The following is a 27454-nucleotide window of genomic DNA, read 5'->3' as shown; positions in this document are numbered from 1 at the left end:
TTTTTTTTTTTTCTGTGAAATTTATTGTTTCCACATTAAAAGATTTTTTTGAGGGGAAGTATTTTTTTAACCACATGATGACCCTATACAGCTGCCCAGAGGAGGGCACCATCGTAAGTCATTAACATGCCACGTGAGTTCTGAATAAATAAAAGCTACAAAGCCCAAGTTATATACAAATACCTCAGGCGATAATGTTTACAAACCTATGTACAATAAAACAAATGTAAACAGTAAACGCAGCATGAGTAATCGAAGGATGCACAGGGCCAACCACTTCCAGTCTGCCCGCCCCCAGGAGCCACAAGGGCCGCCCCTGGAACCAGGCCGCTCAACCCTTCCTGACGCAACGGGACAGGCCCTCAGAAGACAAAACGAGATGCTCTGAAGATGTCATTGAACTGAAGGACCAGAGAGCCGGCGAGGCAGCAGCCACCACCCCAACCCCGAGTCTGAGGCACATGAGGAAGTGGAGATAGCAGGGACATGGCCCCGTGTGCCCCGGTCCCGGAAGCTCCTGCTCTCTGGGGCTCAGACAGGCATCTTGCTGCTCTGGGAGGCAAGTCTATGGAATGATAACCGCTAAAGTAAAATCAGAAGGTGCAGAAAATGTTCCCTAATTCAGTGACCTTCTTGACTCTGCCAGTAACAGACCCAAACTGTGAGTGGTAGAGGAGGGGGACACATGATCATGAGCACTGGAGATGCCTGGGTGGGGGCTCAGGGGGAGGGCACATGTCGACCTGATTTGGGGGAGAGCTGCTAGAAGATCTGCAATGTCCTAAACACAACTACTCCTATCCGCACAGCGGGGCGGGGCTATGAGGCGTGATGAATGGGTACTTCTGCATCCAGTGACCAAGTAATACACGTACGTATCACCTCGTGACCCACAAAAGTGCAATCATGTGAAACCAACGGCACTACGGCGAGAAGAGAAAATAGCCAGTATTGATATCGCGCAGAGTCCTGGGGCTGGGCGGGGCCCAGCAGCCGCCACTGCATGCAGCCTGCCCTCTGCCGGCCGCGGGGAGGCGGGCGGAGGGGCACGAGCCGGGCCCAGGCACCGAGGGGTGAGGCGTGGGTGTGTCCTGGGCAGCTGGAGGAGGGCGGGAGCCCCCGCCTGGAGGCCGGGCACTCACACACTGAGAGGCAGCATACCCGGGGCCGACGATGGGCGCGAGGAGCCCAGACCAGGAGGAGGAGGAGCCGGGTCAAAGCCGTTTACTGCCCTGTGGGGTGACCAGAGCAGAGAAGGGGAGGGTAGGGGAAGAGAAAGAGAGACTGTCATTTAAAATCACTTGACACACAGAGAAATTCTTCTGCTCTCTAACACTATTTCCCAGCCCAGAGCAGAACCCTGACCGCCAAAGCAGCAGCCGGCTAGAGGCCTGAGGACTGCGTGCGTGTGGGAGAGGAGACCGTGCGCTCCCTTCTCGGCAACTTCATCACACCGGCGTGGAGGCCAACAGCGCTCGTCTGAGTGTCTGCCAACAGGGAGCGAGCCAAATAAATACGGGCATGACCAAACAGTGAAATATTATGTGACCATTCAAACACATTCCACGGAGTTCTTTGGTAGCATGGAAAATATTCAGACTGTGATCAATGCTAGGTAGAAAAAGCAGCAAGTAACCGAAGTAGGTTTAATGACATGAAGAAAAAAGGTAAGGAGCATATATTCGAGACTCTTACCTATAACTAGACATTACTATCTACGTAGCTAAATCTAGAATGTGCGGGAACACAGACAGGCAGACGGACACACACACACACAATCACATACATTATAGAAAGAAAATTTAACAATAGTTACTTTTCTTCCCTTTGAGTTGTGGGTAAATTTTATCTACTAATTTATATTTCTTAATTTTATTCCAAATTTCCTACAATGTACATGAGTATCTTAATAAGGGGGAGAAAAATAACCTTTTTAAATTGTTCAGCAAGCAAAGCCAGATGGGGAGGCTTCTCGCAGACTTGTGAGACACCAGTCCCATCCAGCACAAGAGCCTGCAGCCAGGCCCCCAGCACCCGGGCGGAGAGCAGCACCCCGGCGGAGAGCAGCACCCCGCCCCAGCCACCAGGCAGCACAGCCACAGGAAGCAGTGAGGGGGTGAGCGCAAGGCCTGGAGCCTCTCTCAGGAGCCACTGCAGCCCTACCATACTGAAAACGTCCCTAGGAAAATGTGTCCCACTAAAATCTGGGAGATGCAGCCAACGGCCCTACACACACCCACCAGTGTCCCCACCAGCCTACTCATCAGAGGGGCCCAGGAAGCTGAATATAGACTCGTGGAGAGAGGTTCTCTTAAAAAAAAAAAAAAAAAAAAAAAAGCAGACACATTCCCCATCAAGCTGACGGCTTCCCACACTGACGAGGAGAGGGTAACCTCACAGAGAAACAGGCACACAAAGAGACCTGACAAGTGGCCGGTGACTACTGTGATGAAACAGAGTTAACATCTGAAGAAGCTAAGCTCAGAGAATGGGTTTGGGGTTGGAAATCAAGCTACCCACAAAGGCCAAGAGCGACAGGCAGGGCTCTGACAAATGCAGCGTCTCCCTGTTGGACATTCTCCCACCGCAGTGATGCACAAGCAGGACTTTCCCTTTTCTCTTTGGAGGTCTGACATTGAGCCTCATCACATTTGAAAGCTTTAAATCATCCTCCCCGTCCTGCCAGTGCTATGGGCCTGTGCCTCTTCTGCGGGCAGGGGCCACACCCTATATGCCACTGGAGCCCCCGCATAATCAGTCCATCTGTCATCTGGCTGGCTGGTCCCAGAGCCCCGATCCTGCTCCTCCTAGAACCTCAGGGAGAACTAGGCAGGCCTCACAAAGAGCTTCAGCTGGAAACGTGAACACCAGATTACCAGCCTCACAGAGCAGGGCAGCAGGCAGCACAAGTTGTAACTACAGACCGTCCCCGAAACTCAGCAGAAAGGGAGCACTGCTGAGTGCCAAGAACTTGGCACATGTTCCAAGGGGCGTGCAAAAGGAGCAAACGTGAGGATGGCTCCATAGGCAAGGCTTAGGGCTGAGATTCCCGAATTTTCAAGCTTAGATGGACGTTTAAGGAGTGCCAAGTTCCTCCTCATCGTTACGACACTAAGGAAACAAAAGCAAGAGAAGGTCCCGCCATTCACCTGAGCTCACCCCATGAGCCTGTCAATGGGGAAGCCGGGCCCACAACTGCCCCCAGATGCCCAGGCCATTATCCTCCCCGTCTCCTCCTGCCCAAGGACACCTGACAGGCTCCAGTGAGCAACCACTCTGGTGCTCGCAACGCAAGTCAGCTCTAATGGGGAAAATAAGCAGTGCAATCCAGAACACAAAGGGAAAGAAGAAACCAGGTAAGTAAGTTCTCTGTGTGGATGGAAATGGAATTCTTGATGTGAAAGCTGGGTGGAGGAGAGAGAAAACAATCCAGCGGGTGTCACCTAGCACCTCTCTCTGAGCCAAGAAGTAGGAAGTAAAGGACCAGGAGGAAGGAGGAAGCTGACCCCACAGGTCAGCTGTCAGTGTGGGGAGGCCCCTCCCAGGCCTGCAAAGCTGCGCAAGGAGGGAAGGTTTCCAAGGGAAGAAACACCTCCATACTCAGCTCATCTGGTTTCAGGGAGCAGCAAAAGAGCCAAACGGAAACGCCCCAGTGGACAACACAGGGACCGAGAGGAGAAAGAACGGGCCAGGGTGGAGATACAGACCTGGGAACCACCTAGGTAAAAAAGGTTCCAGAAGCCATGAAATTTCATGATCTTACCACCAAAATTTAGTTAAGGAGTCTGAAAGACAGAGACTCCAGCTCAGACAAGGAACTAAGTCAGCTGTAAATGGCAAAAAGCAAAGTGAGAGAGGGGAAGAACCAACGCACGTTTAGGAGCCGGTCAGGCAACAGAGATAAAGCTTGGGGACGGACTGAATCTGACAAAGCAGCAAGGACAGGGACACCCGGGAGGGCAGTAAAGAAAAGGAGGAGTGGGCTAGAGCTAACTCAGGAGAGCAGGCACACTCCGGACCCCAGTCCCCCTGGTCAGATGGATGAACGGAAGCTCGGCGCAGCTCGTCCTCAGCCCGGGCTCTGCACACTGAAACGTGCGCTCCCCGGAAGTAAGGTGGACCTTATGCCCCTGCCCCCCACAACCACCCCAGTGTGCTGTGGGGAGACAAGCCTGAGGGTGGGAAGAGAGCCCCACAGCAAGAATCCATTATCATTAGCGCCGCTTCAAGAGAGGGGACACTGGGAAACTGAAGAACGCCAGGCCCATGGAGGCAGTCAGGTGTGGTCCCAGGGCTGGCAGTGACCCCTGACCCCGCCCCCCGGACTGTGGCGTCACCCCAACAGTGCCCTCCCAGTGTCGGGAAGACCACTGAGCCTGCTCCTCACAACCACCAGGCCCATTACTACTAGATCGCTTTTGTTTTGCACCAGCTGAACCAATAATGGTTTACAGTCCAACCCAACAGGAACTGGACAGCTCACTCACGGGCTGCAAGCTGATTAAAGCAGAGTCAGCCCCATGCAGTTAGTAAAAACCAGTTTGTCAGTGTTAATGTGTCTTCCACCACGCACCATGATTAAGAATAAAAGAGCACAGCAAACAAGTTCAGTTACCCATGAACAACGTGGGAAATATGACTTTTTCTTGCCTAATAAAAAAAAAAAAGGAAAAAACATTAAACAGTGATAATGCAAATACTATTTTCACACCATGCCCTAAAATTAGTTTACACTCCCCTACACACAGCCCAAAAGCAAGCAGACTGGCTTACAAAATTAGGGCAAATGACACAGGAAACTAAATAAAAGTTATGGGGGGAAGAGAACGTTTTGAGAACTCAAGTGGCTGCACTACGTGTGAGCTGTTATCTCTGGGGAGGAGAGACATGAAGGCTGAGCAGGGGCTGGAGGAAACGGAGCAACAGCTGGGAAGCAGGCCCAGCATCCCACACTTCAGCAACCGGTGAAGTGATCACCACGAGATAAAACCCTGATTCCAAGAAGCCCTCACATAACCAGAACTTATAAAATACTTTCAAATCCCACAGAGCAACATACAACAATTAGGATTTATGTCTCTGTGGCTATTCTGAGGGAGGCAGGGGTCAGTGTGCACACACACACGCACACACGCGCTGACAACTCTGATGACCTCTCCCCACCACGCTCCTGCAGGTTTCTAGAGGCACTGGGAAAAGCACCGAAACCGCCACAGACTCCTCAGCGGCGGGTTCAGGGCAGGCAGGCTCTAGAGCCAGAGGGTTTTTCTAAATGGAAAGCTTTTTCTCATACTGAGACTGTAAGATACACTTTGACGCTTCTGGAAGAACTGGCATTTCTTCTTTTAACCTGCAAGGTTTAATAATGGAGCTGGGAGCTGGGACATTTCCCTCCCTCCCTCTGCAGCAGGTACATCCCATCATGGTTTTCATCTAGCCACTAGGTCAGCAGGAAGAAAGGCCAGAGGGAAGAGGCCAGGCGGGCCAGAAGGAAGCCAGAATCAAAGCAAAGCAGCAAGGAAGTAGGAGCAACGGCAAAACCCACAGGAGCCACCCTCAGGCACACGGCAACGAGACAAACGTAACTCAAGCAGTAACAGGTTAATACGCGAGTGCGCGTATATAATCCATTTACATACAAATTAAATACTTGAGAAAAGGGCAGCCCACAAAAAACATATTTAGCTCTTAACAGAAACAGTACAATTAAAAATGTGCACTACTTAAACCAAAACTAAATATCAGCTGTAACTGCTTCTATCAAGAAGCGTATTTCCAGACTCAGTTCAGGACATGAAGCCTGGATGCTCCCCAGAGGACAGGGGCCCCGGCAGTTACAGCAAATCCTCCGCATCTGCCTAAGACTGACTGGGCTCATCTCTGGGCGATCACAGCCCTGGTGCTCTGCATCAGGGTTGACTGGAAGCCAGTCTCTGAGGAAGACAGGACAGCAAGCCTGAACTAATGTTATCCCTCCACCATGACTGTTTTAAGGACTTTTTTTTTGCAAAGGCATCTGCCCCACCAATCCATTCACGGTTTGCCTGTTCTCACGTCATAAGGTGCCCAATAATAGACTAATAACTACTCTGTTGGAGGGAATTAAAAGTTGCAAGCAAAAATAATTAGATACTACTTCCAACCCTCATGAAGACTAGCCTTAAACTGTCCGTGTATTGGTTGGGGAAATGGTATCTCTCTGTAAAAATACCTATCTACTTACTCCACTTACCATCGTGGTATAAAAACAACCCCCTCAAGGTTGCCCGAAGCTCCTAAGCCTGCGGAATACTCCTTTCATTCTCACAGCCACTGAGGAGCCCCAACGGTTAGAATAAAATTCTGGTTTATATATTGATATTCTACAACATGCTTTCAAAAATGAAATGTGCATGAAGTCTTGATTTATGTATCAGTTTAGAATGTGCTCCTTAATGAAGTATGTATACTTTGAGGTAGAATTTTAAGGGAGACAGAGAAACCACTCCACTTGCATAAGGATGAACAACAGAAACCTTTTCAGAGTGGACTGTGTACCAAATCAGGCACATAAATGTACCAAGTCCCCCACAAATGCACCAGTCATTGAGGAAAGCAGAAGAGACAAGCTCCTTCAAGAAATTGTGAACATCTCTATATTCCTTTCGCAGACTCAAAGCAGAGACAGCGGCAAGGGATCACGGTGTCACGGCTGCTGCTCCACTAACAGCTACCTGAAGTCACGTGGTCAGCATCCCAGCGCACAGGTCCTAACTGTTACCTACATTAAGGCACACTCGTACAAGAGTGTAACTAGGAAGCTTTTTTTTTCAATTGAGGTGGAACAATATGAACTGACACAGAAAGATACTAGCAATACAGTCACAATGGGTGTGTTGCAGCACAGTATTTAAAGCATCCCATAAGTTTATTAAAGTATATGGTAGATGCATAAAATATGACTTGTCCTAACTAGGAACAACTGTAAGGTTGCAAAAATAGTGTGAAAACAGAAAACATTCACTTCTTACTTTATATACTCTGTACCAACTGAAATATTTTTTGCATTAATAAAGGATGTACCACGGCTGTAATCTTATGACAATTTTTTTAAATTCTCAATTGCCAAAAAAAACCTTCATATCATACAAAACTTGTGTCTTCTAAACTGTATTTGACCCAGTGGTCCTATATTTTTCTACAATCTCCAGGCAGAGGTCTGGGGAAGAGCCTACATACACGTGATCATCGTGTTCTCTTCTACCCTTAGCAAACATTCACCAAGAAAGTCTACTAGCCTGCAAGCACCGTGAGCCCAAGGACTGTACCACAGTCATCTTTAACCCCCGGGGCCTAGCACAGCTGCCTTTCAAGACTCTGCTTCCCAGGACAGATGCTTCAGAGTCAGGGCGCCCGGAGTAACAGACTCCACGGGGACTAGCAGACAACAACAGATTTCCCATCCCCAGAGAGCTGAATGATAACGCCTCAGGTGGGTTTATCACACTGAGTTGATATTTTCAAAGCTCAATAAGCTCACTTAATAATGTGCAACTTTACTGCCCCAAAAAAACTAAACTCAGAACTTTCAAGACTTACCCTTTGTCGAAGAAAGATGTGTGCCCTGATCGAGAGAACTTCGTGCTGTTGCTATTCATCACCCCACAGTTAACGTTCCCTGAAATATAGGATTTTCGTGATGCTTGGTCCTTTGCAAAATTCCTGCAAGCTGCTAATTTGGATTCTAAAGCCTATGAAAGGAAGAAGGAATGATTTGGTTGTCAAAACAGTAGCTGCACATAAAAATTTGCATTTCAAACCATTTCTATTTCAAGACTCAAACCTTATTCTCTTGGCTGATAATGGTGGCAATTTAAGCCGTATCAATCACCTATCTAATAGAAAGAGGCAATATATATGCTGGCTCCCTTTCTAATGAGCTCAGAACACTTATTTCTCTCAGTATTACTGACAGATACAGACAGGACCCTCACTGTACAACTAAGGAAAAGGGGGCACAGTAGCCAGAAGCGGATCCCGAGTCTCTCAGCCCCATCCACTGCTTCTTTCTGAGTTGGGGGCTGTTTGTCTGTTGGCTAGTTGGAGGGTGTGTGTGTGTCTGGGGAGTGAGCATTATAAAGAATGCAAAAGCACCTGTAAAATAGTTGAGGATTTTTTTTAAAGCAGCCAATTTTTTCTTCAGGGCTTCAGGTTGGTTGTTTCACTGTATCAGGGTGGGTAAGCGCACTTACAACACCTCACATGAAGTGAAATGCTACTGCATTTCTGACAGCACACTGTAAAAATCCAATACCCTTTGTCTATAATTAAATAATTCGCCTGATAACGACACCAGCCCTTTAGCATGTACCTCCAGAGTGCCTGCTCAGCACCTGTCACAACACCTGGCCTGTGCCAGGCTCTACAGACCATTGGCATGAAGAGAACAGAAGTTTCCCACTGAGTTCCAACAAACACAAGTATCACCAACACCCCCCACCCTTCCCACACATTTTACCAAGTCAAACCGTCTCCCAGAAAAAAAACGGAGGGGATATAATCCATGGCCCAGAAAAAAAGACAAAAAATAGTCCACTCCTATTATCCATGACGCTAAGGGATTGGGGAATACATAGACAAATCCACAGATAATATATTCCACGCTGAGAATCCTCCCCCCACAATTTCAATAAGAGCTGTTAAGAAACAGCAACAAAAAGAGACGGAAACTTCTCTTCTCCTTTCTTAGCAGCACCAGTAAAACAACAACAGAAAGAAGGAAGAGAGGTAGTGACCTCGTAGGATAAGCTCTTAATAAGCCTTTCGTCAGCATCTTACTACAGAGACACATACTCAGTAAAAACTGAGAGCCATTAACTTCCTATATTCAAGACACTCATTCATTCATTCAGATATTTGCTGAGAATCCATCATGTAACAGGACAGGCTGTGTCTGACGCATCAGTGAGACAACCAAGTGCAAGTACCGGGCCTGGCACTCAAGAAGCACAGTCTAGAAATCAAGATTTGGACGATATTCACACCGAGGAGGAGGCGACACCACGGTTGTGAAGATGATGACCAGAAAATCAAGGACAGAACTCTAAGTAAAGTCAACACCGGGAGGGTGGGCAGACGAAGACCCAACAAGGTGACAAAGAGGAATGGACAGGAAGGCGAGCAGCAGACGTGACACAGAATCAGAAAAGCAGAGGGAAGACAGCATCTCAAACAGACAAAAAACAGGTCCGTGTTGGATGTTTCAAGTAAAATTAGGACAGAACAGCACCCGCTGGATTTGACAGCACTGAGATCAGCAATGAGCAATTCTGGTGGAGTGAGCAGGGAACAGAGCCCAGACTAGGGTATCTGGGAGTGCGCATGCCATCAGAAATGCTAACGATCAATGGAGCCGTGCTGTCAAAAGCCTGGCTGCGAAGGGAAGAGAGAAATAGAAAGACAGCTAGAGACATGACATAAAAGGAAGGAACAGCTGCTTTTATTTTTGCTTTAAGATTTTAAAACTGTGTAATATCCAATACATAAATATTACCAAGTATATACATATATAACACATAATGTTTACATAAACCTTGTATATATATTAAAATACACAGTAAAAGGCTGAAGGTACAGGAGACAAAGATGAGAAGGCTGGAAGGAATGAGACCCAAAGCCCAGAGGGACAATTAGCCATGGGAAGGAATGGGATACTTTCACCGCTGAGATTAAAAAGTAAAAACAGCTATAAACAGAGAAAAATAAAAGACGGTTTTAAGAGAGGAGAACAAAGTTTAAATAGATGGCCTTGATTTCTCAGTGGAAAAGGATGCAAGAGTGGGGATGCCAGCCTCCAGGTGAAGTCAGTGGACAGAGTACTGCAAAGAAGTAGGAAATGAGATATTCGTTCAAGTATGCAGGGACTGGTGGGTAACAGACAACCAAAATTCTAATGACACACAAAAAAACAAACTGTCAGCTGAATGGATAAACACTGCAAGGATTCTAAGTTCAACTTCCATGCACCATTTCTGAAGCAAACTAAAGCAAAACAGGGAACAAAGAAAGACGACAACATGGAGTCCAGAGACAGGCAGAACTAACCCAGGAGTATAACAAAGAGAAATTCAAAGGTGACAGCGGTACAGCAGCCCTAGACGCACGGCCAGAGATTCAGCAAAGAGTGTAAATAAGAAGCTGGAAGACAGGAGATACAGGAAAGAAGGTGGATGTTTCTCCTGTCCATAAGGGAAAAAAGGTAACTAGAAAAACTAAGAAAAAGAAAAAGGTGTGTAAGTCAGCTATGATACAAATATGAACAAAACCTGGTATGCTTCTGAGCAAGTAAAGAATAAAACACTTGAAACACCTGTTCAGAGGCACAAATAAAATGGCCTGGAGCCCAGCTCCTCCTGTGATTATGCAGTAAATAATATGCACATGGGCAGAATTTTGTAGTTGCTGTTGATTTTCAATTTTCAGAACCAACCAACAGAGTTCAAGAAAGAACAGAGACACACACACACACAACAGGGAACTGAGATACAGTATAACAAACTCAGAAACAGAGATTTAAGCATATTATTTAAAGTTATAAAAGTAATCAACAAAAGAACAAAAAATTAAAAATTGGGAGGATATGAGTTAAATTCTCATCTTTTTGCTTAAAGTTGGTAAGATATGGAAAAACAACCACAGCATTTCAAGTTACAGGTTACAACAAGCAGGTCAAACTATTACAACAATTCTTATAACATAGAGGTTAAAAAAAGATTGTTGGAGTGAGGGAAAATTACTCTATGCACTGTATGAACAACTTGTGCACATTACCTTTTTTGGTTTTGTTTGTTTGGTTTTTTGTTTTGGGGGAGGTAATTAGGTATTTCTTTTGATAAAGGTAATGGGGATTGAACCCAGGACCTTGTGCATGATAGATATGCACTCTACCACTTAGTAACCCTCTCCCACATCACTTTTTATAGCAACATTAAAATGCAAATTTAATCTGACGGTCAGGAAATAATTTTATGAGCCAGAGAAGGTAAACATAGGGCCTTGTAACTTGGCCTCTCATTTCTTCTTTATTATATAAAGTGTAACGCAATTGCAGCCCTTTTCAGAAAGAGTCACGCACAAAAAAACAAGTGAAGGGGCAGTGGATAGTGGGAAGTTTCAGGGATAGATTATTGGAAAGAGAGGTAAACGTCACTGAAAGAAATAGGAAATGGAACTGACTACCCCTAGAAAGACTAACTTTATAGGGGCTTAAAAATCATAAGGTTATTTGTTTCCGGTGATACAGATGCAGGAAAGGAGAAGGCCAACTGTTTGACTGATCCAGGCTGCAAGTCTCCTCCGTAGCCAAAGAGATCGTGAGTCAACAGCGACAGGGTAAGCGAGCTGTGGACCACGGATGAGTAGGAACAAAGTGAAAGCAAGAGATGACAAAAAAAATCAAAACAGAGTACTAATCTTGATAAGGTCAAAGGAGTAGATATTATACAGAGTGAAAAAACTGAATAAGCAGAAATTGAGTTTAATTTTTCAAAAGCCAAACCGTTCCGGTAAACAAGGTTAGAGCCAAGGAAACGGCAGTGAAGCTGAGGTGGCCAAGCGGCAGTAAGACGGGCATGACTAAGAGCAGAAAGTTACATCACGAGCCAACGCCAAGTCCTCCAGAGAAAACGCCCAGGGGATGACCAGGGGCGCAGCAGGCAGAGCAAAGAACAGGATCAGAGAGCTGTGTAAGACACACAGCGGGCCTAGAGGAAGTATTTCAGAAACAGATGGAGGGGCCACAGTGCTCTAGAAACAGCCGGGGGCACACGAAGGCAGCCCAGTGGGAACCTGGGAGCTCAGCGCGCAGGGCCCTCCGCAGAGGCACCGCAAGCCCCAGCCCTGGTCCAGTCCCGGCTGGTCACTGGACGCTCTTGCTTCTCAGTTTACTTCCACAGCCGGTACCACTTCTTCCCTCACTTCAAATTAAATAATTCAGTGCCTGGGCAGCCGAAACATCTAGTGGTAAATCACTCAACGCTTACCCCTACTTTCCGTAAGAGATCCCCCACGATGTTCAGTGCTGATATCCTAGCTGAAGGAGTCAGTGGACTGGTCCCAAAACCGTTTGGTATCGCTAGAGAAAGATAAAAGGCAAGTGAGTGGTCACTCTTGCAGTTCCCTTTATACTTGGGTTTTGTTTGATAACGCAAAGCAGTACACACTCAATGAAAAACCAATCTAGTATTCCAAACTGCGGTTAAATATAAAGTGGAGATAACCAAAAATACATTTAACCATCTTCCAATTGATGGATATTTAAATTATATCCAATTTTTCATCATTACACGTTCAAGGACATATATCCTTAAAACATCTAGACAAGTATTTCTGGAGAAGAGGTTCCTAAAAATGGAACTGCTGGGTCAGAGGGTATGCCCACATTTTCACCTTAGTGTCCTGCCAAAATGCTCCTAGGCTGTGCCAGTATCAACGGTCTGTGTGGTGGTGCCCTCAGTGTATTACACATTTTTTTTTCCTTGCCAATTTGATAGCCACTTTGTTTTAATTTTTGTTTCCTTAATAATTAGTCATTTGAATCTCTTTTTCTGGAAGTCATCTGTTCATCTCTGCACTTTTTTTCTTCTGGGTTGTCTTTTCTTTCATCAATTTACAAGAGCACTATACATTATAGACAGTCACCCTTTCTCTTATATGTTTTATTTTTCAGTGTGACATTTATCTTTTAAACTTTGTGTTTTGAGGGGAAGCCTTGGGCTTCCTCACCTCAATATTATAAAAATGTCCCCCACATTTTCTAATATTTTTCTAAAAGACTTTTTTAGACATAGATCACTTAACTCATCAGATATCTAATTTTTTCCCCTGCAAATGGATATCCAATTGTCCCAAAACCATTTAGAGAAGAACATATCTCATCTGACCTGGCACTAAAACCATACTCTGAATTCCCTACGTATTTCAAGTTCCAGTAAGTTGTCTATTCCACCAGAATTATGCTGTTTTAGTTATTACACTGTTAGAATATATTCGGTATTCTAAAGGGCAAAGCCTCTTTGTTACTAACTTATTTCAAACTTTTCTTTTTTTTTTTTTAAATCAGGGGGAGGTAATTAGGTTTATTCACTTATTTCGATTTGGAGGAGGTACTAGGCATTGAACCCAAGACCTCATGCATGCTTTGCATGCACTCTACCACTTGAGCTATACCCTCCCCTCTATTTCAAACTTTTCTTGACTATTCTTGCACATTTACTCTTCCAGAGTGACTTTACAATCAACTTTCCAACATTAAAAATCCTGTTAAGAATTTTCTTAGAAATTTAAACTACTGACTGATTTGGGGAAGATGGGTATTGCAACCATGTCTTCCTGTTCAGAATCATGGTATTTAGCATGATATTTTTCACATCTTCTTACAGCAAAGAAGGTTTTCAGTTTTGCACTTACATTATTTTTGAGGTATTAAAGCACAGTGGTTAAGAGCTCTGGAGCTAAACTGCTAGATATAAATCCACCTCTGCCATTTAGCACCTGTGTAAAAGGGGGGTGAGTAATAACAGCACTTATCTGATAAAGCCACTGTGAAGTTTAAATTAGTTAATACACTTTTTAAATGCCTAGCACACAGTAAGTACTCAATAAATGCTGGCTATTATTTTCATCTGTTTTCTACAGTGCTAATCAGCATGCAAAATGCTTTTCTTGCTACTGCTGCTGCCATTACCCTTGTGCTCTAGAATATGATCTCACTGAAGGCAGAACTACACTCCCAGCATCCTGAGTAATACAGGTATGCAATGTGATGTAAGGAAACTGCTATACTTTTCTTGTCAGAAGTCTCTAGATCTAATTTTTCACTATTCCCCTGAATTTTGTACTTTAAGTATTATTAAATCTGTACTTTCATGGTAAGTTGTCTTAAATGCTTTTTGGAAACAGGCATTATATCAAGGAAATGCAGTTAGAGAGGAACTACTTCAGAGAGATCAGCTCTTCAATCCTGCCAATGATTTCTCTACCCTCTGGCTTCTCACTGCATCTGTGCCCACCTCCTTGTCATGAAATGGCAGCTTTAAGTCAGTGAAAGTTCACGCTATCAGTTCCAATCTAAAGATGTGTCTATCTGGACAAATACTGCTGCCTTGGGACTGACATATCCTAATTCTATGCCACAGCGAGCGCTATGTCCTACTGACACCCCGAGAGGCTCCTCACTGTTCTGACCAGTGCTCAACTGAAGAATTTTCAGAACTTACCTGCATAATTCTAATTAGAAACATAAAAGTAAAACATTGTAAATTCTCAAATGTTAGTAAGTTTGAGGTTCTCAAATACACAAGCAGCCATTCTGAAAAACGCAGTGAGCGCTCCTGGTGACCGCTGTGATCTGCACACTGCCCACCCTGTGCCTCAGCAGCAAACCCAGCACATACCAGTACAACCAGCACCACCTTGTAATTATACTTTCTCTAATATCACCTCATAGCAAGATGAAGATGGAGTGAATTACCTATCCAAGGACGACTGAGCACTTGAAATTTGGCCAATGCAGTTAGAAATTCAATTTTTAATTTTAATTCATTTAAATTACTAAGAATTTAAATTTACATAGTCACATCTGAGCAGCTACTGCATTGGGCACACAGACACAGAGGGCTTACCATCCTAACTGTCCAGAGAGAACCCTTCCTGTATCACTTTCTGAAAGAGAAAATCCTATATTTGAAAAAAGGATGGGAAGAAAGATAGCTTCCATTCGGGGAGAAAAAAAAGTATAGAGGAAGTGAAAGTAGATGAAATATGATCTATAAGCAGCAAAAACTAAATAAATCTCAATTGAGAGCTTCAGGGTTCCAGTCTTAAAATTCCATCTAGTGGCTACTAAATGGTTTTTCTGCTTATCTGGATTTTTAAAAAAACACCTTGACTGATGGCAAAAGGAATATTCTTCATGTACTATTCATCGGTTATTCTGAATTTCACCTTTGAAATGGCAGCTACTGAGTGTGTCATAGAATGTACACGTCCATCCAAGCCAATCTTAGACGAGTCTGAATGATAACTTGATGAGTCTCTGTACATTCTGTGTATAGACTTCTGTCCCCTGATAGTTAAGTGACAAAAGCAAGAAGTAAAACTGCATTTAAATACAATCCCAAAACTTGTGTATAACAAGAAGGTGGCACAAACACAAAAAAGCAAACTCGACAAAAAAAAATTCAGTGTTAATTGACTTTAAAAAGCAGTAAGACTGCAGATGGATTTTCTTTCCTGCTTTTAAATTTTTCTACATCAACATGTATTACTGCTACAGTCAAAAGATAAACTTTCCTTAAAAACCTTTAACTTTTTACAATTTCAACTTATTAAGCTGCTCTTGTCTTTAACGTAGCCATCGTCTCATTGTTTCCTGTGTATGAGTGGCCTAGGAAACAATTCCTTCTGCTTCACACAGTGCCACTTAACCAACTTTTAAACTGAAATTATTGCTTAAATCCTAGCAATGCCTGCTTCATCAGCAAACACTCTAAAGTTGATCATCTACCAAAGGTTCAAAAAGAAGAGACATCACAAACCTTTTGGTGAAGGAAAACTATTCTCCGTTCCTTTGCCAACAGGAGTAGCTGGCAAAGAAAGTGATGCCTGGACAGCAGAATCCATCTTTTCACAGTCTAGAGTGGGAGAACTGGGAGCTGACTTTCTGGTCACTTCCTGCTGTCTTTCCCGAACAGCCAATTCTTGTCTTAAATCTGTAAGATATTGCAAAGGTAATAAAATTCGCTACAGGAACCAACTACATCAAGCAAAGTCATATCTGAAATGCCATAAAAGGGGGTGAGTGTAGCTCAGTGGTAGAGCACATGTTCAGCATGCATGAGGTCCTGGGTTCAACCCCCAGTACCTCCATTAAAAATAAATAAATCTAATTACCCTCCCCCTCAACAAAAAAAAAAAAATCATTGAATTGAAATGCCATAGACACTCTTCCTAAACTACTATTTCTCAAAAATAAATTTCCTAATTAACAATTTTTATTTCTAGGGGAATAAAAATGACAATCCTACTGTCTAAATGATCACTTGGAATCTACAAATGCTATAAGCCTAAGAGAACAGTTATTTATGCCTATATGCAAAAAGAATTAGGGCAGAGTCCAAGTAGAATTCACAGTGAACCTTTATGACACAAAATAAATATTCTTAACCAACTCATTTGTATTTATTTTGAAATGATGTATTTGAGGATTATTACAAAATCAACGAAGGTCATTTTGTAATCTTAAATGAGTTGGCATTTTTTATTAATTATTGCTATGGAATATTTTATTTTAGAAAGGAAATATTCAGAACAGTTGCAAATTGTTTTCTTGCTTTCAAATACTGAATTTTTAATCCAAAAAACAATGTTCTTTTCCAGATACTCAACTGACCTACAGAAACTTACTTATATTAAAAAAGGATACAAAGTTATCCCACTTCTGGATATATATCCAAAAGAACTCAATGCAGGACATCGAGATATTAGCACACCCATGTTCATTATGATATGAAATAAGTCAGTCACAAAAAGACAAATACTGTATGACTTCACTTATACGAGGTATCTAAAGGACAGCGGTCCTCCCTCATCCAAGGGGGATGTTCCAAGATCCCCAGTGGATGATTCACATCCACCAAATGTGACAGCACAAGATTTCTCCTGCTACGCAGAATGGCACACAATTTAAAACTTATGAACTGTTTATTTCTGGAATTTTCCACTCATTATTTTCAGACTGCAGCTGCCCGCAGGTAACTGAAACCACGGAAAGCAAAACTGAAGATAAGGGGGAACAAAACTCAAACTCTGTGCCTCAGTTTTCTGACCTACAAAATGGGGATAATATCTACCTTCTAGAGTTGATAATGTAGGTATTGAGTTAAGAGATTAAAAGTCCTGAGCATGGTGTCTGACAGAAATATATAAATGTATATAGCTTTAAAAAGTTGAACCTTAAGATAGCTTAGCACTCTGGCTTAGGGACAGTAAGGCAAGAGATAAATATTCTTTAAGTCATAAATTTTACCTCTTGCTTCATCCTTTAACCTCTGTACAGAGACCAACAAAGATTCCTTTTCATCAAGTTCACTTTCTAAAAATGCATTTCGTTCAATGGCCTGATTTAGCCTTTGTTCAAAGTCTTCCAGTGAAACTATTGTTGCCCTAAAAAGGAAAAAAAAAAAATTAGAGTCCACAAACTAAATAATGTGCAAACAACTAATACAAAAAACTGTCAGTTCATCTCATGCCATTTCCTGACCTAGAAAGCCTGGCCCAGCTGAAAAAGAATGATCTCAACCTCTTCTGACTTCTGGGGTACTTAGTGTCTCTACTATCATTTGGGGCCATTTAATATATTATTTTCTCTTACATTCCAATCTAAACTCGAAGTTTCTTAAAGGAAGGCCACTTATTATACAATTTATACCTCCACACTGGATTTTAAACACGATTCGATCCAGTTTACACATTTTCATGAAGAAAACTTTTCAATAGTTTTAGAGTATGTAAGAATTAACTAAGAATCTGTTTAAAACACGAAGTCCCGGGTCCCACTCCCTTTACTTTCTCCCTACCAACCCTCTTCTTCCCGCATTTCTCATCTCACTCATTTATTCAAGAAACATAGACAGGTACCTACTATTGTGCTGTCTACCCACTACGTGCTATTTGCTACAGAAATAAAATTCCCTAACCTCAAGTTAGAACTAGTAATGCCATGTCCAATTTTATCAAGTCCTATCAACTGTCAAAACATCTCTCAGTTCCATTTGCTCTCTTCCAATCTGCTCCTGGCTTAATTCTTCACCCATCACCTGGATTACTCCTAAATGGTCTTCACATCTCCCCCTCCCTACTTTCAATTCCTCAGTATTACCTTTTCAAATCACAATCTGGTAATACTCCTAATTTTAGAAAATTCTTAAAGAGTGCCCCTTTGCCTGTAGAATGACTTTCAAACACAAGAACAAGGTTCTCCACAATCCAGCCCCAAACGCCTTCCAGTCTCATCTTGTTCAGCCATACTGTCTCTACACATTTCAATCAAGTGAAATATTAACACCTTGTGCACCTTCCTGCCTCTCTGCCTCTGCATCTCTCTCTTCACCTGGATAATACCTATTTCTCCTCGCAGACTCAGCTTCCCCAGTTACTACAAGGTACTTCAGCTGCCCCCTTCTCTATGCCCTGCAGCAGCTTGTACATTCTTTTTACCAGTGTTTATCACGTGGAACACCCATATCTGTCAAGCCCAAGGGCAATGGCTAGCTTATCTCTGTATCCTCAACTCTAACATCATGCCAAGCATTTATGAGTCACTCAAATATTAAGGAAAGAAATATCAAAAAATAATTGTTAAGTAATAAGAACTAAGTCTAGAATGGTTAAGAAACAACTAATTATAGACATATGAAACCTTGGCCAAGTAATGATAAGCCACTATAGGCTGCTCAGCAAAATCATAATGAAAGCATTATTTTGAGAAAATTCATTGATCAGTATTAAAACAGAAGACAATAAAAACAAGTGAAAATTTAAAAGCAGATCAGGTAGGACGTAACTGCAGAATTCAGCTGTAAGATGTGAGAACCTACAGAAAGTGTGGTAGTATTGAGAACACAGAGGGAAAGATGGAGGAATGAATAAGACAGATATTTAAAAAAAAAAAAAAAAAAGGTACCTGAAAGACGAAGGAAAAAGGCATAATGGAAAGAAAAGCTTGGAAGGGCATTTTCTGGGGAGATAAGGGTTTCTGGTAAGTTTCAATGCAATGAGTTACAGGTGACATGAGATACCAGAAGGATGTGTTCTGGGACTAAGATCCAGGTGACAGGTTGAGCCTAAAGACAGATTCTAATCACTGATTGCCAACTTTGGTTATTCCAACAAAATGCCCATCACTCATGTACCTTTTTGCTCGCTCCAGGTCATCGTTGGCCTGCTCCAGCTCTCTCACATACTTGTGCAACTGCTCCTTAATGGCCCGAGTCTGACTTAAATCATCTTCTAATACTGAGACCTGCTTGTAGCTCTGTGCATATTGATGTTCTAGTTTCTCCTGAAGGCGTGGGTATAGGAAGGAAAGTATGCGTCATTAACATAGCTTTCTTTAACAACGGATGTACCCCAAGTAAGGGACAGGGTGGGGGGATCCAAAAATTCACCCACAGTCTGAGTTGATTGTACCCCTCCCTCATTTTCATAATATTTAAAAACAATGACATTCATTCCAAGTGCCTTAACTCATATAAAATTAGTCAATCATTTTCCTCTCAAAGAAATCTAATAATGATCTCTCTGAAAAGAGGTAAAATAGTAAAACCATTGCCTCAAAAGCTTCAACCTTGGTGGGGGATCCTGAGTTCTCAGGCTGAATGCAGCCGAGAGTAAGGAAAGAAGTTGACTGACAGAGTTCAAATTCCCTACACCTTACCTGCCCACCCCAACCATCCCCTAACCCATCCTCCTGCCCAGACACAGAAAAACTGCAAACATTTGGTTTAGGCATATGATGAAGAGCAGCAAAAGGGGTTAATCTTTTTATTTGTGAAAATTTCTTGTTAGAAAGGACTTTTTAAATCCAAACTAAACTCTCAAACTAAAGGGACTATGAACCATAATGAAATAAATATGCATTTCATACCAATATAATTTTAAAGTACCACTGAATGAGGCAATCTGTCAAAACAAATCATCAGGCAGCTTCTGAAAAATTACAGGAACTACAACATAATATTATAGCTAGGAAGGTTATAGCTAAAAAACCGACAGCTACAGTTTCGAAGTGAACTCCTGAACTCTAAATCACCTTTCCCCTGGTTCTATGAAAGAAAATGGTGTGTCAAAAATTCACTTTAGGCCATTTTATACTTATATATTGCCTACTGTTCTTAAGCTCCACCTGAAAAAAATGTATTTCTCATTTTAATAAAACCCAGCATATTGGATACCAGCTTCTAAGGCCACAATTACCTTCAACGCTTCCACTTCATACTTCAGTCTTTGGTTATCAGCTTGCAAGTCTCTATTTCTTTGTTCAGCCTGTACTAATTGCGCCTCCAACTCTGCTTCTAATTCTCTGCTTCCTTCCTGGAATTCAACTAGCTCATCCCGAGCTTCCTGGAAGCTAATGAGAAACAAAATGGGGAAGATGGTTACACTAGGAACCGTAAGGACCATCTTGAAGATGATTATGTATCAATTCAATCATTTTTGCCTCAACATTATACTACCATAAAATACACTAAACAATAAAGACAATCTGCTGTACATCTTACCCTACATGCAGGGTTCAATGAAAATAAGTTATAAGCCTCAAAAGGATGCACATTTTATATAACCTTGTATCTTTCTTACTTAATGTATTAATGAAGATGTACATATTACTATCCACAAATTAGTTTAGCATTTAGGTGTTTTTTCAATATAACTGATTTCCTTTGTAATTCTATTATTTAATTTTACGCATTTAAAAACATTATTCTGAGATGGAGTCCATAGGCTTCCCCAGTCTATGAAGGCATCTACAGCACAAAAAAAGACTAAGAAGCCCTGCCACAGACACACACCTTCCACGTCCACTGGCTTCAGCAGTAACAATGCAATGGCAGTAAAAGGTTTGGTAAGGCACAGTAAACTGTTAACCAAAGTAGGAAAATGTATATGTATCTTAGAAAGATTCCCTTTTAAAAAGAAATTTAAGACAAGTTTTGGTGCTTAAAAGGTTACCTAAAAGTTTTCCCAACTAACTGAAGTAACTGAGATTTTACAAAATGCTCTGTATTACCCCTGAAGCTCTTGGCTCCCCCCTCAAAGCTTTGCTGGCTCCAGACACCGATAACACTTGCTTGAACAGAGTCTGATCTAAGGAGCCCTAGACAGCTTATCAGAATCTCCAAAAGACCAAAATGACAAGGCAGAATCAGAGCACACAGAGCAGGCCAAAGATGGCCAAGCATAGTAATAAGCATAAAAGGAGGTAAGCTACCAGAAGAAATCACAAATGACACTAAGTTTTCTTACTACTTTAATAATTCAAGTAATACAAGGATTTATGACATTTTTACACTACTTAAATACCAGCAATGTTTATGACTATTTCAAGAATCCCAATCCTAAATCGAACTCTAAATTTAGCTTTGTTTAAAAAAAAAAAATGCACAGGCTAGAGAGGATGTGTTCCAAAGCCCTCTCCTATTTTTAAGATGCTTTTCAGTGTTACCTTTGTTTATACTTTAAGGAAAGTTCCTTCCAATAAGCAGTTTCCTCCTTTAAACTTGAAAAATCTGGTATATCTTCACCATCCATGATCAAGAAAGCCTGTGAAATATTAAAGACAAAAATAAATTGAGAACATAGGAATCTTAATAAAAGTATAAAATCTGGGACAATACTAAATCTGCAGCGTTCTGGAGGGAGTCAAACATGAAAGATTCTAAGAGGGTTTAACTCTTTCTTATAGCTCAGGCACATAAATCCCTTCACCACCCCGCTCTCGGGGGTGGACAAGGTCATGACAGGAAATGAACAGAACAAAGACACTGAAGCCACATGAAGCACTTTTGGTCACAGCACTAAGTTCTGGGGAATGGCCCCACATAATCACCCTGCACACAGCAGCTGGCTTAAGGCTAAGTGATCTTCTGGGAATCCGGGGATAGAAAGAAGCTTGCTGTCAGAGCTGCTGTGACTGCTGCTCTGTTGTACAATCCTTCAAAACACATGCTTGAAACATTTTACGCCAGGTGACCCTACTAGGAGATCAGGCACATTCCCAATAATTTACTATTATTACATTTCTAAGAATTTCCTGCTAATTCTCTCGTAAGTCCCACGCTTCCTCCATAAAGCCACTATTCCTCCAACTTCAATGTTCCTTCATCTCGGTTCTTTCTCCCAAGGTGTTCAGAGACGGTGAAAAATTTCTACTTAGTTAGCCCTGCATGTGGGCTGACTGCCTTAAACCACCCCCACCCCACCACCCGCCCGGCGGAACACCACAGGCGCTAGACTCCCGCCTACAGCGGCTCGGTCTCACCCGGCCCCGCCGCCGCACCCCCACCCCCTCACCCTGCATCTCCCGTCCGGTTCCAGCTGCGCTCTTCAGCGCTGCCCGACCTCGCCATTCCGTTTCAGGTCTGCATATTTTCCCTACCTGGAAAGGCTGGCCCTTCCCTGTGCATTTGGAAAGCACCTATTTATCCTCTGAAACCTAGCTGTCATGTTTTCCAGAAAGCCTTTCCTGTCCTCATCCAGACAGCGCCAAATCTCCCACACACACACACACACACCCCCCCCCCGGCTCCCTCCACCCAACACGTGCTTTCATGAACACACTCACCGCATCCTAATGGATTTGCTTACACCCCTATGGCCCCTATTAGGCTGTGTATTCTTCTTACTTCTTTCAACCCCAGCACAATTTCTGCACAACAGCAGATACTCAATAATATTTACTAAGTCAAACCAAAATTGATTCAACCTAATCCATACTGGGCAGCAAGAATCCAAGACCAGATTTAAAAGTAAATTAATAAAAACTTGGAGTTGTAGAGAACTTGGGAGTTCATCTAGCACAACCCACTACTTATGAATGTTTAGCAAAAAGTCACGACAAGAACAAATACAGAAATCCATTTTGAGGGCAGGTTTACCAAAGAGAAACAAGAATGGTTGCTAGTTGAATAAAATTAAAAATGGAACTACACACAATGACTTTAATATCTTTGTGGCCTACTGTGATTTTTTTGTTTCAGTCAAGTCCTCCCTGACCACACCATCTATTATTACCTTTGGCATGTTGGTCAATCTCCCAATTATCTTAAATTACCAATCAGCTTCAGAGTTCTTTGAAGAGACGGGTCCTAGACATATTTTGCATCCCTTCATGGCACCAAGCGTAGCACTCTACTCAGAGAACATACGTAGTGCTTGCAAACGTTTACTGAACACCTACAATGTGCAGACATTAAGTACTGGATAAATATTTCGTGCACCAAACGCCCCCTCCTCTACTCTGATTCGCCCTACACTGGTACACTATTGTCTGTTACGCTAATCTCTTAAAGCATGACAGCTCTTCATGTGTAAACCCCAGAGTTAGGAGTCCTGGTGAAACTGGAGTCCAGAGTTCCAATTCTGCTGTTAAATTCTGTAAGCAATCTGCTTAATCTGTTAAAGTCTCAGTATTTTCATCTAATAAGGGTTTGGACAGTATCAGATGACTTGTTTCTTCAAGTATGTATGCTGATGAGTAAATAATACTGATTAATTTTATAATCCTATCCCTTCAACAAAGTTCCCAATTCCCACTCAGTTTCCCCAGATGTAGGGATAATCTTAGTGATACCTGTAATTTAATTCGTAGTAAGCTGTAAACGAAGGTGAGGCTAATCCAGCAGCAAGAGGTATCTGTATTTCTAAAGAATACCCAAGGCACTTAAAGACATCACCATGTGACATCAAAAACTCCTCAGACTAACTGCCTAAGTCTCCTTGACACACCAGTTGAAGATATAATTACAGGACACATAAGAGAAGCATCTAAGGGTAAGGCAAAAATCATGTGTCCCTTGAATGCTCTAAGGTCTTTCCCCAAAATCCCAAAAGAAAAATTGTTGACTACATTTGAAATCTATGTAACCAGCCCTAAAGAATTTCACGGGCACTAACTGGCCCTCAAATCTGGGTAGACACATTTGCCACTTGAACACTGGCAACCACGGATCAATGTGCAAGTCAAATACTCAGTTTCTGACACACAGTCAATAAAGTACGGTTTTGCAAAACGTCATGAAGATCTGAGGAACACGTGAAGCAAAGTTCTGCTGCTCCTTCCTCAATTTTAAACAAGAAACATTTGAAGAGACAGGAAAGGGTGAGGCCTCCAGTTAGTTCCGGAGGGCAGGACCTATGTCTTACATATAAATCCCTTTTGCATCACCAAAAACATGGAACACGGTAGAAATCCAACAAATATTTGAATTTGAATTATGATCTTTCTTTTATTCTTCTCTCTTTGCTCTCAAAGTATTGCTTTCCTTTATTAACATCGAAATTCCTACTTCAAGAACGGAGTAAGCAAAAAGATGTTGTGGGTAGTTTATTTCTACCTCACAACACACCACCATGTATTAAACCAGGAATATAAAACCCATCATCCTCGGCTAGACAAAATTGTCAGTCTGATGCATGCCGAGCCACATTCACAGTCGCTTATAAAGCTCAGAGTAGGCTCCAGATCAAAGAACAGGGAGCTGATGGGACTTACCAGGGAGAGCCTTAGAAACACCACTGCACACTAGCTACCTAATCACTGTCCAGCTCTTAAGTCTTAAATATAAATGCACAACCAAGAACCACTAGACAAATGAGAAAAGCCAGTAGCCCGAGTAAGAAAATCCTAGGATCTTCTCAACCTAGAGAAAACAGATAATTCAGGAAATGAGAGAACTTTTTCTCCTACAAGAACCCAGGAGAGTTACCTCCTCCACACTCCCTGAGACAGCTATAAAAGAGAAAAAACAAGAGCTGGACTGCACAGGATGGAGGAAATAGTGGTTCCCACCCCGGATTGCAAAGAAGAGACATCCCAAGACGAAGGCTAGTCCATCAGGCCCAGAAAGTAACCCAGCCAGATGGACGGCTCCAGAAATATGAGGAATCCCATACAACACACACCAGGAAGCTGGATAACTCTGAGGTCATAGTGAAAGCAAATCACTTGTGGTCAATAAGAAAAAAAAAAAAGCAAGTGGAAACTCCAGAGGAATCAAAATGAGTCCAAGAAAGTCCCGATCTTTATATGGTATTTTTTAAATTAAAGATTTCAAGTCTAAAATTTTTAATTTACTGATTTTATATTATGCAATTGAGGTAAGCTTCATAATTTTGTAGCCAACAGTGAGTTACCTATTTTTGGTCTTAAATTTACCATACATTTAGTGCATTGCTCCCTTTTAAGGTTCTAGTATTTGGTGAACAAGTTTTTATTCTTTTTTAGGCCCTTTCCAATTCTGTAAACTTTGATGATAAAATGATAATACCTGGTTTTCTCAGTGAGTATCTTTTCAGCTTATATTCACCTGGCAGCCATCTTGGTCCCTTAAATATTTTTGCTGTCATGCTTTGGACCTTCTCTAGATTACATGCATGCCTTTTGGAGTTGAGTGACTGTGCTACTTCGATATTTCAAGACTCTACTCATGGGCAGGATACTTTTAAGTTTTCAGTACTCCTTCTGTTACTATGCACATTTTTTTTAAATTCTTGTTTGTTTTTTTGGCGAGGTGGGCAATTATGTTTATTTATTTAAGTGGAGGTACTGGGGATTGAACCCAGAACGTCAGGCGTGCTGGGCATGCGCTCTACCACTGAGCTGTACCCTCCCCCTTACTATGTACATCCGATGACTGTGTGGTCCATGGGCCAGTGTCCTCATGGAGGTTCATGACTACTAGATGCCTTCCTTGGCATGTAACGCTTGAATGTATTTGAATGTGACGCCAATCCTTCTACAAATAGGGTTAGTGCTGTTTTTATCTACAAATGTTATCATTCACGTGCCCAGTTTGAAAGTTTTCTGTGTGAGGCTGTTTTTTGTTGCTGTTATTGACCCATTTATACAGTATCAGAGGGCCTATGACAGTTAGTACTTTCAAGAGGCTTAACTAAGTAGTGTTCCCTGCGGAACCTCAGTGTTTGCACCTCTCGGTGTACTATAAGGTATCCATTTGTCCCTGACTTTTGGTTCTTGAATGGGCCATATTCTTAATACAACTACCAATTTTTCCATCAGCGTCCCCTGGCGACTCAGGTTTTAAACAGCCTTTCAGGTGAAACTCCTTGAGAATCTAGTTCTATTTCTTGTATCCTCCTTATCCAGCTACTTAGTTCAGTGTCAAATAATTCTAGCAAAACTACTTTAATATGGTTTCATTATAAACATGCTTCTGTTTTTTGGCTGAATCTTATGTAAACTGAATATTGACAACAATTTTTCTAATTAATAGGCTACTTATATGACTCACTTTTTTGGTCCCTCAAACAGTATTGTAATTTATGCCAGAAAACTTTTACTAAAATGACTATCATCTTCTATTCCAGAACAAACCAATTAAAAACATTTAACAGGGGACCAAGTGACAGGAATAGCACAGCGTAACAGTTATGAGTCCAGACCCTGGATCCAAACTGCCCAGGTTTGAATCAGAGTCCTCTACTCACTAACTGACCTTGGGCAAGTTACTTAACCACCCAGTGACCCATTTTCTCACCTATAAAGTGGAGACACTAATTTTAAAAGAGTTGTTATAAAGATTGAGTTAATGTTTGAAAGTACTAGCACAGAGTCTGGAACATAGTAAACACAGAATAAATTTCATTAAATTATTAAAAAAAAAAAAAATACCTGGTGGTGTGGTTGCAGACCTTTGAAACATAACCACAAAATAAACGTGCTTCAGAATTTATAACAAATGATTCCTTAAAATTAATCACTTCCAGAAGCTATGTGCATATTTCAGAGATATTACCATTACTGAAAACATTTCTAAAACCTCTTTTGGAATAGCCTTGAAGATCCAGATAAAAAACTAAACAAAATTTCTTTTTTTGTGATCACACTTAATTTTTACTGCTTCCTAATTGGTACTATCCAGCTTTATTACTCTAATTTCATTCGAGTTATCCATTCCAAAACTCAGATTTTTTACAAATTAAAATTTGCTACCACTGCAGATATTCAAAAGACCTTCTCAGGGGCTATAAAGACAATCTGTTCATCTTGCTTCAAGTTAAAACAGGATGTGTTCACTGTGTTATTTGAAACTATGTAACTGGAGATAGTAGGCTATAGAAAGTTGGCCAATACAGAAAACTATCGTTTAAAAAAAAAGAAAAATAAAGCTTTAATGACACATCTACAAGCTTCTGCAGCTGAAATGAAGGTAGATAATTATGTACTTTCCCTACTACCCAAATCTCTCAATACCATGTCTCCTATGGACAGAGTTAGAATCTGAAAAGTATGACAACTTTTACATGGGACATTATCATACCGTGTGTGACCTTCAGAAATCCAGCAACTGACAAATCAACTCAATATAAAACAGCCTGTCCAAACTGCTAGGGTTATAAAGGAACTATTCTTTGTGTAATGATAAGAAAATCCATTTTATATGACATTGTCCTCTTGTTAGTAGTTGTACAATGGACTGCTGAGACTGGAAGAGTTTTTCTGGAACTCCCCATAGATAAGAGGTGCCTTTCTATCAAAATTCTTCTACTTCTCCCAAAAGTGATGTTTACAGAATTTTTAACTTTTCAAAGTTGATCATACAGTCTCCCTTTTGGTCCTGACTACCAAACTTCTTTTTCTACCTTATGAGTATTCAGAAACTTATGTCAGAAGTAA

At 41.9% G+C, this 27454-nt stretch overlaps 1 protein-coding gene across 4 annotated transcripts in view; it reads right to left on the bottom strand.

Moving 5' to 3' along the window:
- The window catches only part of NDEL1 (nudE neurodevelopment protein 1 like 1), a 44084-nt gene continuing 16630 nt past the window's right edge, over positions 1-27454 (bottom strand). For 2 of the 4 annotated variants that reach the window (XM_006176935.3, XM_032498765.1), the window contains exons 2-9: positions 21263-21360; positions 20014-20167; positions 18951-19099; positions 17066-17202; positions 15576-15749; positions 12021-12112; positions 7579-7730; positions 1-1232 (exon numbers count right to left, since the gene is read on the bottom strand). In XM_006176935.3, coding sequence (XP_006176997.1) covers positions 1139-1232; positions 7579-7730; positions 12021-12112; positions 15576-15749; positions 17066-17202; positions 18951-19099; positions 20014-20167; positions 21263-21348 — 1038 coding nt within the window. In that variant the 5' untranslated portion in view covers positions 21349-21360 and the 3' untranslated portion in view covers positions 1-1138. Of the gene's footprint in view, positions 1233-4573; positions 4651-7578; positions 7731-12020; positions 12113-15575; positions 15750-17065; positions 17203-18950; positions 19100-20013; positions 20168-21262; positions 21361-27454 lie in introns of all 4 variants that reach the window. The other 2 variants (XM_032498767.1, XM_032498766.1) reach the window with 2 other exon arrangements.

The sequence above is a fragment of the Camelus ferus genome, chromosome 16, assembly GCF_009834535.1.
Source record: "Camelus ferus isolate YT-003-E chromosome 16, BCGSAC_Cfer_1.0, whole genome shotgun sequence".
NCBI classification, from domain to species: Eukaryota; Metazoa; Chordata; class Mammalia; order Artiodactyla; family Camelidae; genus Camelus; species Camelus ferus.
This window is presented reverse-complemented; position numbering and strand designations above follow the sequence as displayed.